General features: G+C 44.2%; 1 protein-coding gene across 1 annotated transcript in view; it reads right to left on the bottom strand.

The window, feature by feature from the left end:
* TSPAN7 (tetraspanin 7) overlaps positions 1 to 16,254 on the bottom strand; it is a 94,312-nt gene that overhangs the window by 10,981 nt on the left and 67,077 nt on the right. Inside the window, exons 2-5 of the mRNA XM_064646855.1 lie at positions 8,259 to 8,447; positions 5,972 to 6,046; positions 4,404 to 4,499; positions 2,481 to 2,636 (exon numbers count right to left, since the gene is read on the bottom strand). Coding sequence (XP_064502925.1) covers positions 2,481 to 2,636; positions 4,404 to 4,499; positions 5,972 to 6,046; positions 8,259 to 8,447 — 516 coding nt within the window. The remainder of the gene's footprint in view (positions 1 to 2,480; positions 2,637 to 4,403; positions 4,500 to 5,971; positions 6,047 to 8,258; positions 8,448 to 16,254) is intronic.

Genomic DNA, 16,254 nt, shown 5'->3' with positions numbered 1-16,254 from the left:
CCTCTGAGATGGAGAAATGGAGAGCCTAAACAATTTACCCAAGGTCACTAATCAAGGTAGGGTCAGAATTGGCAAATGCAATCCAGGAATGTTGTCTTTTAGTCCTGCAATTATATAATTAGTTTAATCCTCTTTGGTTAATTTATCATTGGTCCTCAGAAACTGCTAGCAATTTGATTAGCTCATAGAGAACTTGTCTTACTGATAGTTTTGCAAGATCCACCAAAAGATATATTCCAAATATACTTGTCCACAGGCACGGTGAGAAGAGTTTTCTACAACACAGGCAACATATATTTTCCTTTTTCTCCAACATACACAGGGTAAAGGGCTTGTTTCCAAGATGAGCAAGGTGCTTGGGTCAGAGGCAATGACAGTTGCTTTCTAGCTGAAGTGGAAGGATAGGGCCACACAGCATTTCCTCCTGCTTGCTTTTTGTTCCCATGCCCTTTTCAGAAACATCCCACCTTGTTCAAATGCTTGGGACAACTCCAAGATCTCACAACTGCTAAGCAGAAATCTGCAACCTTTGATTACAAACGGCTATCTCTGAGAATGAGATAAAACCAAACAAACTTCCAAACATCCAAACTTCCCCTAGGTAATTAAATCAAGTCATCAGTTCAACTACTTCCTGAGGAATCAGCAGTCCCTTTCTGTCAGATGACTTGTGCATTTGACATGAGAACACAGAGCAAACATGGCTAGAATGAGTTACTAGCCCTGGACTAGGACACATTCACCCCTCAGTCACTTTCTATAATTTAGCAGGCATCCTGTGCCACGAGGAACTCACAGGTGGACAAGGATTTACCTGTGCATGCAGAGCAAGCCTGGCACTCCGAGAAAACACTAGATCAGTGCTGGGAATGCAAATATTCCCTGCTCAGTGATGCACCCAGGAAAGGTTCAGGGTCCATGGCTGCCCCAAACTGAAAAGGTGGGACCTGCTGGTAGAATACCAGTCAGAATACCAGAAAGCTTTCCTGCGGGGAAGATGAGCAGAAGTAGGGGCTCAGGCTGGGCTGCCCAGGAGGCACTCTGCCTGCAGTGGATGCTGTTCTGCACATGTCCTAGATTCGCCCCGTCCTGCCTCTCACCTTACTTCTACTTCTACAGAAACACAAAGTTGCTACAAGTTCACAAAGTGCAACTGAATGGAGTGACTCACCGTCTATACTCACGCAGCCCATCAAGATTACTCTTGCTGATGGTGACTGTGAATATCTTAACCAAAGAACATCACTAACATTCCACATGTCTGCAACAAGTGGCTCTCATTAAACTATTGCAAAAAAGAAAGGCTTAGTGGAAAATAACGCTCTAGTATCCCTTTTTCAATACAAGCCAGAAAATGTTGTCTACTTGACTGGTTTTCAAAGATGTTTCAGGCTGTGCTCAGCCACCACTCCAACCTTCTCAATCACAGGGGACTGAGGTGAAAAAAACAGAAAGAGAAAAGAGAGAGGCGTTTCCACATTTCCTGTTATCTACTCAGGACTTCTATTTATTGTTTCTAAATTGAACTCCGAAAATAAAAACAGAAAAGAAAATATTCCTGAGGTCTGAATAAGCTATGCTGCAACTTATTGTGGTGATTTAGCCCTGACATCATTTAGCCATGATATCATTCCTTTTACCAACAAACTGTTCCCTCTCTTGCAAATCTCAAGTGAGAAAGAAAGAGCTGATGATGCATTGGCACTTGAAGCAATGACTTGAGTTGTACTTCTACAGTGCAGCAACTGCTATAGATGCTGCATTATTTTCTTTTTATTCATCACTTTCTTAGTGTTTTCTGTATTATTCTTTTTCTTCCTGTTTTCCCAACCTGCTTTCCCAATCCTATTCTGTTTTCCCGACCTGCTGCTTCAGGTAACCCCAGGGAAAGGGTCACTTTAGGCTGTGCTGTACTTTCAGCAGCACATGTTCAAAGATTTTAAGTCAATGTACCCACCAATCACAACACCTGTTGTCCATCACCCATGTTTTCTCTGTTTGGGATGACAGCTAGGCTCCAACACTGAAATTACTGTTTGAACATAAGCAAGAGTAAAGCCTGTCCTTCCCTCCACCTATGTTTTTGTCCTCCACAAAACCCCCAGCATTCAGCAGGAGTGAGCAGAGAAGAGAAGAGGTGCTGACTGACCCAACCATCAAGGACAATTGAGCACATGTGCCACTTGTGGTCCTGTGCCCGGCCAGCATTGCCTCTGTGCAGTGCCTTTACCTCAGCCTCTGCATGAGGAAAGAGAACAAATCCCCTCCTCAACAGAAATGCTGCACCTGGGCATTTGAGAAAGGCCAGATTAAAGAACATGAAAGCAGGCAAGGGGCAAAGCCTGTTGTTACCGCTGCTCCAGCCCTATATGCACATTATTTACCAACCATTTGAAATGAAATGCAATTGTAAACATCCATACTCTCCTCTCCACTGGATGGTGTCACAACAACTGCCTCTGGCACAACGTTACTGGTACCTTCTGGTTTACTTTAGTGGCAGCCACGGTCATGTTGCGCAGATCCTGAGTATTACAGTCACTGGAGTTCATGCAACAGCTCGTAGGGATGCCGTGCTTGAAGAAGTAAGGGCTGGTGCTCCAGTTGGTGTAGCTCTGAATGCCACAGCAGCTCAGCTAGGAGGAATAAGAGGCAGATTTAAGACACACAAACAAACAGAACAGAATCATCACTGCCCACTTAATCAGCTTATAATCAAAATAAAGACACGGTGTCTCCAGTTTTGAAAAATAGATACCAACCCCTGCCCCATTAATTGTGAAAGTGTCAGGAGTGCCATTTAGAGAATATGGGAGCAGACAACTAACTAAAAAAAAGGTGTTTTTTGAGCAGAGCTATTATTTGTAACTTTCAACAAGGGTTCAGCCATAAAACCATCTTCTTCAGTTGAATGTCTGTTGTTGCTTTTATCTTTTTTTTGTTTATTGGTTTCTTTTACTTATTTATTTCATTAAATATGATCCTGGAAATTCAAAACCCCAAAGCATTACATAGAATTACATGTAGCACATACAGGGTCAAGCTAGTGCAAACTGATAAGGTGAAGTCTCTCTAACTCACCAAAATAGTTTCTAGGACAATTCACTGAGCCTTGAATAGAAAGAGACCATATTTTCTATCTATGAAATCAGCTGAAAAACCCCAAGCTGGGAAGGATGTACTTCTTTAGATGCTAAGCTAGAAGACAGATACTGAAAGATATGAAGTATGTGCTAAATTTTTTGCATGGAAAGGGCTTATAAATGCATTCCTGTAAAAACAGAGCTATGAATGAAATGAACATTTTGCTACAACAGAAACACTGAATAATTATTCAGAATTATTTAGTTCGGTGAACTCCAAGGAATCAGAAGTTCAAAATACAGGTTAACATTAGGCAAACAGACAATTTGACAGCAGAATATACTCTGTTTAGAGCAGTGCAGTGATCTGCTAAGCAGGAGAAACCAGGTTAGAGTTCAGTTTCAAACATATTGAGGTGTCCAACATAACAGTTGTAATTTCTAAAGGTCTAAAAGTCATCAATACAATTACAGTGACATTTCAGCCATTCAGCAAATCACAATCACAGGGAAAGCAAACTGTCTCACAGAATGCACTGGGAGCTGAAGGGATAGCTTCTTGCTATAGTACAGTTTCCAGTGAGAATTTAAGTGTGAATTTTATCACTCTGTGTTGCAGTTGGTGGACTTGGTCCCTTGTGGGTGACAACTCCAACTAGTTTGGCCCTGCTGTGGCACTTGCCACCTGTGTCCTGATGGAAGGCAAGGCAACCCCCCATTGCCCTGCTACCACACCCCATGAGTCAGAAAGGCTCTTCCACCAAGCACCTACTCCATCCCTCCAGAACAGCTTTCACTGTCAACCTCAGCAGCACATTTGTCCACTCCCTTTTCCTCTGGGGAAAATACACTAAGTTTTGCTCTTTAACTCACTAAGTTTCCTTTGCCAGCTTCTCACTGTACTTGTGAAGAGAACAGTTGCATTTTATCAGTGTTATAGAATGCTAAATTATAAAATCCTGTCTCATCCAGCTCCAATTTACAACAAGTCATAATGCTATTAGCAGATTCCCATAAGAACCAGGTGTGCTCTTTAGGGATAAAACTGGCCCTTAAACTTAACTCAAGATCTGGGACCAACAACAAGCAAGTGGGACAGGCCCTGTCTTTATCAGATGGCTTTTTACTAAAACTTAGGCATCTTGGACAAGCACATCAGCTGAAATACTTTTCCTCTAGGTCAGTTTTGTCAGCCTCTAATTTTGCTTGCACAATACAACTTGCAGATCAAGCCATCCACACTTCATGTTCTGTGACCAAATCTGAATGCATGCTTTGTCTCTTTATTTGCTAATTTTCAATATCCAGTTTCAGACTTACACTTTCCTGTACGTTATCCACTGCATGGCTCCGCTCATCGTTCTTGTTGTAATTCTGGATTGCTTCGGTGTATGTCCTAAGGAAAGTATCCTTGATCTAGGAGGGCAAGGGAAAAAACAGCCCACATGAGCAACAGAAAGCTTTACAGCTGAAGCAGTTTTTGCAAGAAGCAAATGCACTTCCAAACCTAACAAGACACCCAAACCAGCCCTTCACACTTGTTTTTAAGTGTGTTTTCAGAGCTGGCAGAGCTCCCTCTTAACTGTCAGGAGTCACTCATGCCATTTTTCTAGTGGGGTCTATCAGACTCAGAAACAAAACTACCCGAGAAAACAGACATATCTGAAAAAAACCCCATAAAATTACTTAATCTCTGATGCTTTTTCCCCAAATACTTTGTTCCAGCACTAAGTCTGAAGCAGACTGCATGCTTCCTCATGGATGCCTGGTGGGAGTCAAAGCTTATGGAAATGCCTTGGGTACAGAAGCCGGTGGCATCAAACAAATACCTTGACTGGGTGACAGCCCTGTCCCCAACACCAGAGGCATTTGGCTAAGGAACAAGAGGTCCCTCAGCTGGAGAAGGTGAGGCATATCACCAGGAATGGCACTTTGACTGCGTGGTAAAGGGGCTGGGAAGTAGTTGATTTGGGCAATCCACGTGGATGTGGCCTTCACAAGAGACTGACTCTCCCAAAAGGGAGCAGCAGCCTGACACTGAGGCTGCTGCAGGTTAGGCCAGATGCAATGGCAATCCTCAGCACGTGGACAGGTATTTCAGAACTAGGTTAAAAACAATCCACCACTTGCAAGGGTAGACACTAGAAAAGCCTACAGCAATGGAAATCTGATGTCAAAAGGGGAGACTAGAAAACCAGTTAATACAAAGAGAAGAGAAAAGGAGCGTCTCTGGGGTTGTTCTGGTTCAGCATTGTGGCATGTAGGTCCATGAACTTAAAGTCAGAGATAGACCTGATTACAGTGGATAAAGCAGAAGTGCTACTACAAATCTAGACCATCATGCTTCTTTAAAGCTTCTTCCTGTCCCAGTTTTCCACCCCCCTCTACTTCTAATCTCTCCTTATTCTCAGGATAGAAACAAAATCCCATCCCACTCCCTCTCTGTCCTCTGCCTCCCCCCCACAAAAAAGGAAAAGATTTACAAAACATGAAGTCTGGTCTAATGCAGAAGTGCCCTCTGCCTTACATAAACCAGCACTTGCCTGGCTGAAGAAGCCGTGTTTAAAAAAGGTATTTAATCTATTCTGCAGACCTCAGCATATGTAAAAGAGTAAAGAAGATCTTACATGAGGGACACAGAAAACCTGATAGCTCCAGAGTAAATCATCAGGCAGCTGAGGGCAAGAGCTTTGGCTAAATCCCTTCATTTGGAATCACATCAGTTTTTAAGGGCTGTACACGTTATTGTTGCACGTCAGCCACATCTCTGGAGATGTGTTTGGAGCCTCCAAGCTCAGTGACCTACACATTCTCCATGCTCCAGAGAACTCAGCAGCTCCTGCCCAGGGAGGCACTGCCACATGCAAACTCAGCACATTTCCACCTACCTCGTGGCGAAACACAAACCCTGAAATGCCAGCCACTAGCTCAGCCAGGAACACCAGGGACAAGAACATGGCATACTGAAAAGGCAGGAGGCAAGAGAAGTCAGAGCATGACAGGCTTTTGTCTCAGCACAGATATTATCACATAAAATTTAACTTTCCGCTCTAGGAACCCCTCAGACTTGTTGAAAAACCAAAGGACTTTCGGAGGAGATACATAGGTTATTACCTGAATGTAATGTATGTGTTTATACAACTCACAACTGATACATATAGTTTAATTACTGGCTTTTCTGACATTTCTGTTCCCACGTTTCTTAGCATTCTTATATAAATTGAAACAAACTCACATGCCAGAGATGGATCCAAATCACTCAGGTTTTGATCTTGCAGAAAGGAATACAAACAGACCCTTCACATTTGCCTGGTGCTCTGCTAAGGTAAATAGGCTTTCCCAGGTGTTTTAATTCATGTTTATCTGTCTCACTGCTAGACTGGGATTTGCTGCCTGATTCCTGAAGTTTCTACAATGAATGAACCGAAATATTGACTTCATTGGAGATATTCTAACAGTAATGAGAATCTCAGAGTAATGAGACATATGTTTCAAATACTTTGCTGAGCCAAGGTCCATGTTTGGCTTTAGGAGCAGCATTTGGATCAGGAGCTAAATAAACTTTGAAAACAGTGCTTTCAGTGTAGACACTCACTCACTATTAAAAATATATTTAAGCAAAAATAAAGAAGGTAAAGAAAAAAATGCAAAGGGGGATGGTAAAATTTGAAGTTGGGCCTTAATCTTCTGGATGGAAAATTACGTTGCTCCACATGCTAATAACAGTTAATTAAAAAAGGAAACATTTTAAATTAAATTCAGTCCTAGCAGGATTTAGTAGAGACAGGTAAATTTAGTTTTACTGAAAGGCTATTGAGAAAGGGAGGCCAGCAGTAAAGGCAGAACTAGAAAAAAAAATTGTCTCCAATTAATGCAGATGTCAAATCACTGTCTGTTCAGGAGAGAAAAAAAGTTTAGAAATATTTCTTACTTGTACAATGAAAATAAACCCATGTGCTTGGAACAGCACATGCTACTGCTAGTGGCATACCTTTAAGAAAGTTACATGACTTACAGAGTCTGATTTCCTGTGGATTTATGCCGCCATTCACCTCTATCCCTTTCCCATCTGGACTGCAGTAACTCCAACAAGCCTCTACACATGCCCTGACAACACATCACCAGCAAGAGACAGCAGTGGTGCACCTACAACAGCATCAGGTACTTGTCAACTGGCCACCACATCTGCTGACAGATTTGCAGCTGCTGCCTCTCCCCTACTCCTGCCCTGCCATCATTTGAGGAGGTTAACTCTCTTTAAGTTGTCTTTTTTTTTTTTTTTTAATAAATACAGTTTAAACTGCAGAATAATCATGCTGTCTCCTTAGAAAACCCCCAAAACATTGTAGCAGGAGATGCATTTTACTATCAAGGCCTTTTTCACTAGCTCAGTACTTTACAAGTGTTATTTCTAATCTTTCAAGCCACTACACATGTAGGATTTTGCTCCCGAATATTCCTAGGAACACAGTTTATCATATAGGCTTGTTTAAACTGTAGTTATTTTGCATTTTAAGGTAGGCTGGAAAACTCAGAACAGAGAAACTTGTATAGAGAGAGGTTAAAGTGGACTGGGGAACAACTGCTGTATCTCTCCTCAGTGCACCTTGAGCCCCTGCTGTTTCTGAGATGAGGCCAAACATACAAAACAGCACTTTGTTTTCTGGAGTTGACTTGTCCTATTCTAGTGAAGGTTAGGAGAAAAAGAAAGGCTGGTGTGCTTTTTTTCATAACTCCTTTTCCCATAATTTCACATCAAGTACTAAACTGACCCCTCAAAATATGGTTCAAAAGAATTTCACATTTATGATGCTTTGGACATTTTAAAGATAGTAAATATACTCATCTATCTGGCTCACAGAAAACTAGAATGATTGTAGATTGACACACAGAGCAATTCAGCAGCAGTTTTCCACTCTGCTCCAAACAACACTTGGGCCTATACGCCATGTGGTAGCACATTTCAGTAATACTCAATCAACAACTGGTTTTGGCAAAGACTCTTTTCCCCCTTTGTCCAAAAGGCACATATGTTAAACATTAAGATCAATAAAATCTAGCTTATGTGTCTGAAAAACTACATCAACATCTGGTAAACCTAGGCAGGGGTTGTGGGGAATCCTAATTCACCAATGAAACCTCTTCCCCTCTTTAAGGCACTTTGGCAATGCTCACCAGTTTCAGCATCCATGGGCTGCCACGACAAGTGGCAAAGCAGCCGAAAAGCCCGAAGACGATGATTGTGGTACCCGTCCCAATGAGCACGTAGGGGGCATTGGTGGAGTTCTCAGCAATGAGAGAGATGTATGTGCCAAGGGTGAGCTTGCCCCAGACACCGACTGCGAGGAGGATAACGCCTGTAATCTGCAGAGAAAAATGGGAAAGGTGTCAGGAGCAACCAGGGAAGGCATCCAAGTTCAGTACACAGTGATCCTGAAGAGATTCATTGGTGCTGTTGTGTTGGCAGAAGGAAGCCTCAGGACTTCTACTAACTCCAGAGGGATGGACAGATAAAATTAAATTCCAGCATCTGGAGATGACACTGAAGGAGAGACTAATCACTGCCAAGCTGACGGTTGCCAAGGGAGGATGCAGTGAACCACCTGCAGGACCAGGCTCTCTGCTCCTACAGCACACTGAGAGAGGTGCCCAATTCCAGCACTCTCACCAAAAGGCACAAATAACTGCTGGCAACTCACACCTCCTGAGTTTTGCCACAAAAACTGCCTGAACCTCAAAAACCTGCTTCCTGAGGTCCTGTCCTTCTTAATGCCAAAGTTTCAGGAATATGAACACCCCTTGCTGTGCGTTACTCTGGCAAGTGAGCCTTCCCCAGGCTACATAGCAAGTGACCCCCCCTGGCTGTGCAGAAGCTGTGACACAGGGTGGGAGAACACCAGTGGGCTCTGGGAGCACCCAGCCTCTTGCTCAAGACTCACAAGCAGAGGCTGCCATGCCACAGGGCACTATTCTCTCGTGAACATCTTTATACTGCTGTGAAATCTTGAAATTCAACACCATTACAGCAGGGCTGCCCTGCAGTTCTTCGTGCAGGAGATCCTTGTTCACAGTTATATGGCACCTAAAAACTCCCGGTTGAGCTGTGTTTTGAGATCTTTCATCTCCTTTTCGAACGGGTTGACGTGAAATAATTGAGGGAAAAACTCCTCGATGATAAAAAAGGAAAACAGCTTTTTGGCTTTTTTACCTAGGCTGGCTCAAAAAGGACTATGCAGGGTGCACTGCCCACATGCCTCTCCACTGTCCTGCTGCTTGGCACCAGCAGGCAAAGGAGCCCATCCTCTGCTCAGCCTGTGTCTGCGGCAGCGAGTGTTGCTCTGGTGCTGCACTTCCACCTCTCTGGAGAGAGAACTGCATTCAGCAAAGCTGCTGAATAATCAGAGCCATCTAAGGAAAATACCAGCAGGGGGGATGGTACAAACAGATACTCTGAAGAAAGATACAGAGGGAAAAGAATAAATAACAAAAATAGATGGAATAAATAGAGAAACAGGAGAAGACCAGGCAGATAAAAGCAAATTAACTTGTCCTCAGAGAGAGGAGATAATTTCTATATCAGAGAAAACAATCTCACCTGGCTATTTCCACACTTTCCAGCTCATCTGCTTCCATGCCTCCCAGAGCTCTAGGGAAGACATGCCCCCACCTGGCTCCCACTCAGAGCCCACCAGAGTGCAGCACTGCCACAGAAACCCATCATGTTCCTCTGTCTCACTGAGCGTCCCCCACTCCCCCCAACCTGCATCAACATTTCTGTCGCACCTTTGGGACAGGACTAGCAGAGAATTCTGCTTTCCTGCCCATGGTGGGGATAAGAATAAATCCAACTCCTGTTCATCTTTCAGGGTAACTGCTTGAAAAGTGCTGATTCTTTGCTCTTGAACCCTACTAACTTACAGCTGCATGTCTAAAAACTCACTGAGTAGCCTACCTACCCACAGACATCAAATGCCCCCACCAAGACTGGTCCCATCCATACACAGCACTGTTGGCACCTCTCTCCTTCTTCTTTCTAACAAAAGCTTTTTCAGAGGATACAGATTAATCAGCAAAATCTGAAAGCAAGCTGCAGGGGACTGGGAAATCTGCTGAACAACTTTTGGTTTCTCGCCTCCAGTTCCACAAAGGGCTGGTTTCTGTGCCTGAGCTGCTGAAAGTTTTACCACTGTCCCCAGGGAGGTGTAAAAGCAGCCTTCACTGCCAAAATGAACAAGCAGCTTCACATATGAAAGAGAACTCAAGCCTTGTAAAAAAAACATTTTTAGTTGGCTGTTTGAAACAATTACTAACCCTTTACTATGTGCTTTAGGAGTTTGGTTTCCCCCATCTCAGGGGGGAGCCTATTCAATTTGTGGCACACACAGATTTTTGAAAAAAGGAGGAAAGACTCTCAGTGGTTTATTCCCCTTCTCCTTCTTAATAGAGCTCTGATTTAAAGGGATTTAAGGAAATCCCTCAGTTTGTTGGGAGGTCCAAACCCCCAAGTGCAAGCTTGGCACCGTGCAGAGAGGTTGGGACGTTTCCACAAAGACATACTGCAGATCCACCTCAGGTTGCAGCAGTGCTGGCCGGAATTTTGCTTGTGAAGAGGAAAAACCAGAAAACTTCCCTACAAACCTTTTCACGACCTTTATTTAGCAGAGCACAAGCAGTGGTATGACTAATGCCTACCTCCACCCCAAGGCAAACCTCGTTTCCTTATTTTCAAGACACACTTTTCATCCCTAGCTCTCTGTTCCATCACACAGTCAAGGGAATGATGAATGGACTGGGTCTCTGGTTTGGTTTGGTTTGGAGATTTTTCTTTGAAATCAGGAGGTACATGGGCAGACAGAAGACCAGGATATTGCTGCTATGAGAATAAGGCAGCAGGAATAGACACTGGTTTTGACACTCACCACCAGTACACACATCTTTTCCCTTGCTCTAGCTCTATCTCCTTCATTTGACTCCAAGTGACCACACTGGCCTAATCCTGTGACCTGTGGGTCAGACCCAATAGGTGCAAAAGCAGGGTGTTGTCGGTCCTCTTGCATTTGAAAGGTCTAAAAGGAAACTCAGAACACCTCTTCCAATACACAATCCCTCCCCTGTCTTCCCTATTCCCTTTCCACTGTAAAGTTCCCATTCAGGCCATGATCATATAATTCAGTGGCAAAATGGAAAATGATTAGACAGATGGATATGATAGATGGATATGATCAACATATCTTCTGCTGGAGACATACAAAGTATTTCAGATATCTGGGCAGTCAGAGGAGAGTGATTACCAACCTTTTGACTTTTAGAATCCCCCTGAGCCAAGACTCACCACCCAGAGCAATTTTATTTATAAACACCTGCAACAGCCAGCACACATGGAGCAAGAGAGCAGCAGTCCCACTCCACCAGTGAAACTTTGACTTCCTATGGCCCCTGCAAGAATTAAGATTCTTCCTGGAAACGGTATGACAACTACAGCCTGTGAGGAAGGAGTGTCACAACCCCACTCCAGGTCCTCAGCAGACACAGAAGAAATGAACTGGCAGCTGCAGAGCCCACGATGCCCCATATTAGACATGTGGAGCGGTACAGAAAAACAAGCATTAGCAAAGGAAAGAAAAAAAAATGTTTGCTTATAAAATGCAGGTGCCAGAGACATCCTGCCCAAATGCAAGGAGCTGTGGGAGAACTGTCAGTAGCTGCTCTATGGAGGGCTGGGCCCCATTCCTCTCCCAGCTCCCATGGGGCAGAAACGTCAGAGCATCTCCCTGAGCCTCAGTCCCATTTTATACCCCCAGCTGTGACAAGCACGATGGGATGAAGTCAGGCTGGCTTTTACCACCTCCCTCAGGTATCTCTGACTTTGTGGTGGCAGGATTGATTAAGCCCATGGAGCAGCTTCCAGGGGCTCACAGCTGCATCAGGAAGCTTTGCTCTCTTACTGCTGCTGCTGACCTTGATGTTGATACCCTGGCATCCTACAAGGTCTCTGAGCATCCCCTTTGTCACAACACTGGACCCTACAGGTGATGGAGGGCCTGAGGTAGAGCCATATACACTGAACACAACTAGAGCCAGGCAGGTTGTGTTTATGGATGTAAAAGTGACAGTGTGGAGGGGAAAAGAGGAGTGGTGATTATTACATGATGAGGTTATCCAGCTTTTTGTGCCATCCTGTCCTCTCGTATGTTTAAGAGAAAACAAAAGAGAAAAACACCCAAAAATACCAAGTTTCAAGGCCTGTCACAAACTTACCCAATGCTTTGATTCAGAAAAAAAACTCTGAAGTTTTCTTTGGACTTTATACAAGCCTTGGTTTAAGCAGTAACAGCCCACACCTGGATAAAACAGCCAAAGCACACATCCATCTCCAAACAGACAACATCACCAGAGAGGGGTTCCTGCTAACAGCCAGGGTGGGCCTGGTTTACCCATACTTAGGGCCAGTTCCTAAAATCATAACAAGCCCCAGAAACTCAGACAGGTTTTGTGTCCACAAATGGGCTGGCAAGTGATTTGTGCTGGTTTTGGTCTTCTCTTTTTCATACTTGCAAAGTGTCCCACCTCTACACTATTTTGACGGATTTTCCCTGCAACTTCTGTTTCCTTTCTGTGCTGTTTCTCCAGTCTTCAACATTATTAGAAAGTTGTTTCATCCTGGATTTCATCAAGGGTAGATCATGTCTTCATTACAAAAGTTCACTGCAGAGGAAGCCCCTGGACTCATGTTTCCTCAACCAAGAAACCTGAGATGTAGCATTCCATAAAACATTATTAGGCCTGCCCTTCATTTAGGTCAAACATTTTAAAGGTTAAAAAAAAAACAATGGAGGAGATATCCAAGTAGGGCAAGGACTGTAAAGACTACACACAGCTAGAAATTGCATTGTTTAGCACTAGCAGGTCTCACATTTCATTGTGTCTGAGCCCAGGCTCGACAAACACACCCCAGAAGCCCTTGACTGACAAGATGGCAGGAAATGAAGCAGGTGGGCCACCTGGACATTTTCTAAGAAAAACTCCACTGAAATCAAGATGTTCCCACGGAATGTTTTAATCTACGTAAATTGGATTGTTCTGGCTTTAAAAATAAAATCTGAGAAAAAAAAGCCTCAACAGGCTCTACCCCCTTGCTCTGGCCATGTGCATCAGGCCCAAACTTCACTGGCCACCAAGCACTGTTATGCTTCCCTGCCCCTTTCCATATAACAACTCTGTGTATCTCGCATCTGCTCTATGTAACACTGTATTGGGTTTGTGTGGCAAGGTTTTGGTAGTGGGGAGGCTACAGGGGTGGCTTCTGTGAGAAGTTGCCAGAAGCTTCCCCCATGTCCAACAGAGCCAGTGCCACCTGGCTCCATACAGATCCACTACTGGCCAAGGGTGGGCCCATCAGGGACGGTGGGAGCACCTCAGGGATAACATATTTAAGAAGGGGGGGGGCGGAACTGCTGCACAACAGCAGCCAAAGAGAGGAGTGAGAATATGTGAGAGCAACAGCCCTGCAGGCACCAAGTTTGGTGAAGCAGGAGAAGGAAAAGATGCTCCAGGTGCCAGAGCAGAGATTCTCCTGCTGGCTGTGGTGCAGACCATGGTGAGGCAGCTGTGCCCCTGCAGCCCCTGGAGGTCCATGGTGGAGCAGAGATCTACCTGCAGCCCATGGAGGAACCCCAGCCAGAGCAGGTGGATGCCTAAAGGAGGCTGTGACCCTGTGGGAAGCCTGCAGTGGAGTAGGCTCCTGGTAGGACCTGTGGACCCATGGAGAGAGGAGCCCACATTGCAGCAGGTTTGCTGGCAGCACTTGTGACCCTGTGGGGGACCTGCACTGGAGCAGTTTGTGAAGAACTGCAGCCCATGAGAAGGACTCATATTGGAGCAGTTCATGGAGGACTGCCTCCCCTGCAAGGGACCCCGTGCTGGAGTGGGGGAAGAGCATGAGCAGTCCTGCCCCTGAGGAGGAAGGAGCAGCAGGGACCACATGTGATGAACTGTTTGCAGCCCTCATTCCCCATCCTGCTCTGTTGCTGGGAGGAGGAAGTAAAAAAATCAAGAGTAAAGTTGAGCCCAGGCAGAGGGGAGAGGAGGAGGGGAGATGTTTACACAACTTGGTTTTATTTTCTCATTATTGTGCTCTGATTTGATTGGTAATAAATTAAACTAATTTCCCTAAGTCAAGTCTGTTTTGCCTGTGACAGTAACTGCTGAGTGATCTCTCCCTGTCCTTGTCTCAACACACGAAGCTTTCATTATATTTTCTCCCCCTCGTTCAGCTGGGGAGAGCAGTGTGCACCTGGCATCCAACCAGGGTCAACCCACCACAGTCACACATTTACTCTCTCATCTGAATGGACTGGGGATTGTTAGCAGGACAGAAAGGCATAGACAACCAAAGTGTCTCTCCTTGCTTTTTCCTGCCTCTCCTCCAGCATGATATCACAGTCACATCCCCACCAGTTTCTGATTTCAGTCAAATGCAGGCTTTCTACTCCTTTGCCTTCCTTTAACATTAGTGCAGATGCTTCCAATGTTATCTGCAGTATTGCCCCCAGTTCTGGAGCTGATTGGATGTGGTGAAAAAGTTCACATGCTACAGGCAGGCAGAAACACAACTGAACTGAATGTTAGCTCTAACTTTGCTTTTCCAATTAACCATCAGCTTTTAAGATATGGCCAACAGCATTAATAAAAGGATACGTGCTGCAGCTTTGTAGGAGACAGGGAGAGTGATATCCTGATAAGGCTGGGCATTGCTGAAATCAGAACTAATGCTAAACACAGACAGTTTCTCAATAAAAGGCAACAGAAAAATGCCCGTGAATTACTTTTTTTAACAGTGCTGGGACAAAGATTAAACTATCAAACCCCTTCTAGACAACAGCAACAAAATACATGGAGAAGAGTATTCAGAGAATAACTTATGAAAGTGCACTATCTTTAATTCTGTCAGAATTAGGCAGGGAAACACTATGTACTCCTTTAAACTGGATGCATGGCACATTCTAACAGAGTCTGTTGTCTTCATACCCCAAAACTCACAGAGCATTGGTGGCATGATATAAAGGAAGCTGCTGCTGTAGTCTGAGATAGGAGATATGAAAGCTACTACACCTCACATCCACAAAGATTCAAGACTAATTTAAACCCTAATTTATACACAGGACTTCCATATGGAGCATTTAAAGTTTATCAATTACAGAGGTGAAGATAAACGTGCAGCAGTAATTGATAGTTTATTTGTCTACATAATTCATGTCCTCCTCTTCATTGCTAATGTCAGCTATTCTGGTTCCTAAGCTCTGGCAAAATAGAACTTGGAACCCGATCCTGATTGATATGGAGCACACAGCAATCCCTACTGTTTCCAAAAGCAGCAGGAAAAGCTCATCATTTCCCTGGACTGGTTCTTCATCAGCAGAACTGAGATGCAGGAGGACAGACTCATCAATCAGGATCTCACTGTAGGAAACATTTTTCTATTTTATTTTATATTTGCAATTTTGCTAAATGAAGGTAAAATGTGTACAAGTTAAAATGAAATTCAAAGCAGCAGCAAAGAGTCAGACACAAGGAAAATAACCATGCTGTTGATATATTCAGCGTCTCAATTCCAATACTTCCTTTTCCAAACAGCAGCCTCCCAAATTTTGGTAGAGGTATACTGTGTCTCTGCACAGCTCTACTGGAAAATCTTCTCCTCAAACAGGCTGGAGAAAGTCTGTACATAAAATGGGGGGAAGGCAGAGGGAAGGCAGACAAGAACTAACGCAATCCATCTTGAAGCTGAAAGGCCTGGTGATAGGTTTAGCAGGCTGTGAGGAAATGAAAGAGGACCAAAGCTCACAGCTAATTAGATCTTCCAGACATTTCCCCAAAGGAGGGAAACTTTTTCACGAGGAAAACGTCCGACCTTGACAGCATCCAGAACAAATCCTGCGTTAAAAGCATGTCCAGAGAGACTTAAAAATAACTGGCCTACCTCTGAAAATTTTATAACTTTCCCAAAATAGGCAACAGATCACATTCAAAATGTTCTTGCCTTACAGCTTGTCAAGCCCTGGGAGTGGCTGGCTTTGAATCTTCTGTCTCAGCCTCTGGGCTCTCATCAGGCAGGCAGGCAGGAGACTAAAACAAATATAATCTTCTTTTGCACTTCAATGTCAGCTCTTCA

This window comes from Pseudopipra pipra, chromosome 2, assembly GCF_036250125.1.
Source record: "Pseudopipra pipra isolate bDixPip1 chromosome 2, bDixPip1.hap1, whole genome shotgun sequence".
In the NCBI taxonomy this organism is placed as follows: domain Eukaryota; kingdom Metazoa; phylum Chordata; class Aves; order Passeriformes; family Pipridae; genus Pseudopipra; species Pseudopipra pipra.
Note: the sequence above shows the minus strand (reverse complement) of the source record. Positions and strands in the feature narration are given on the sequence as shown.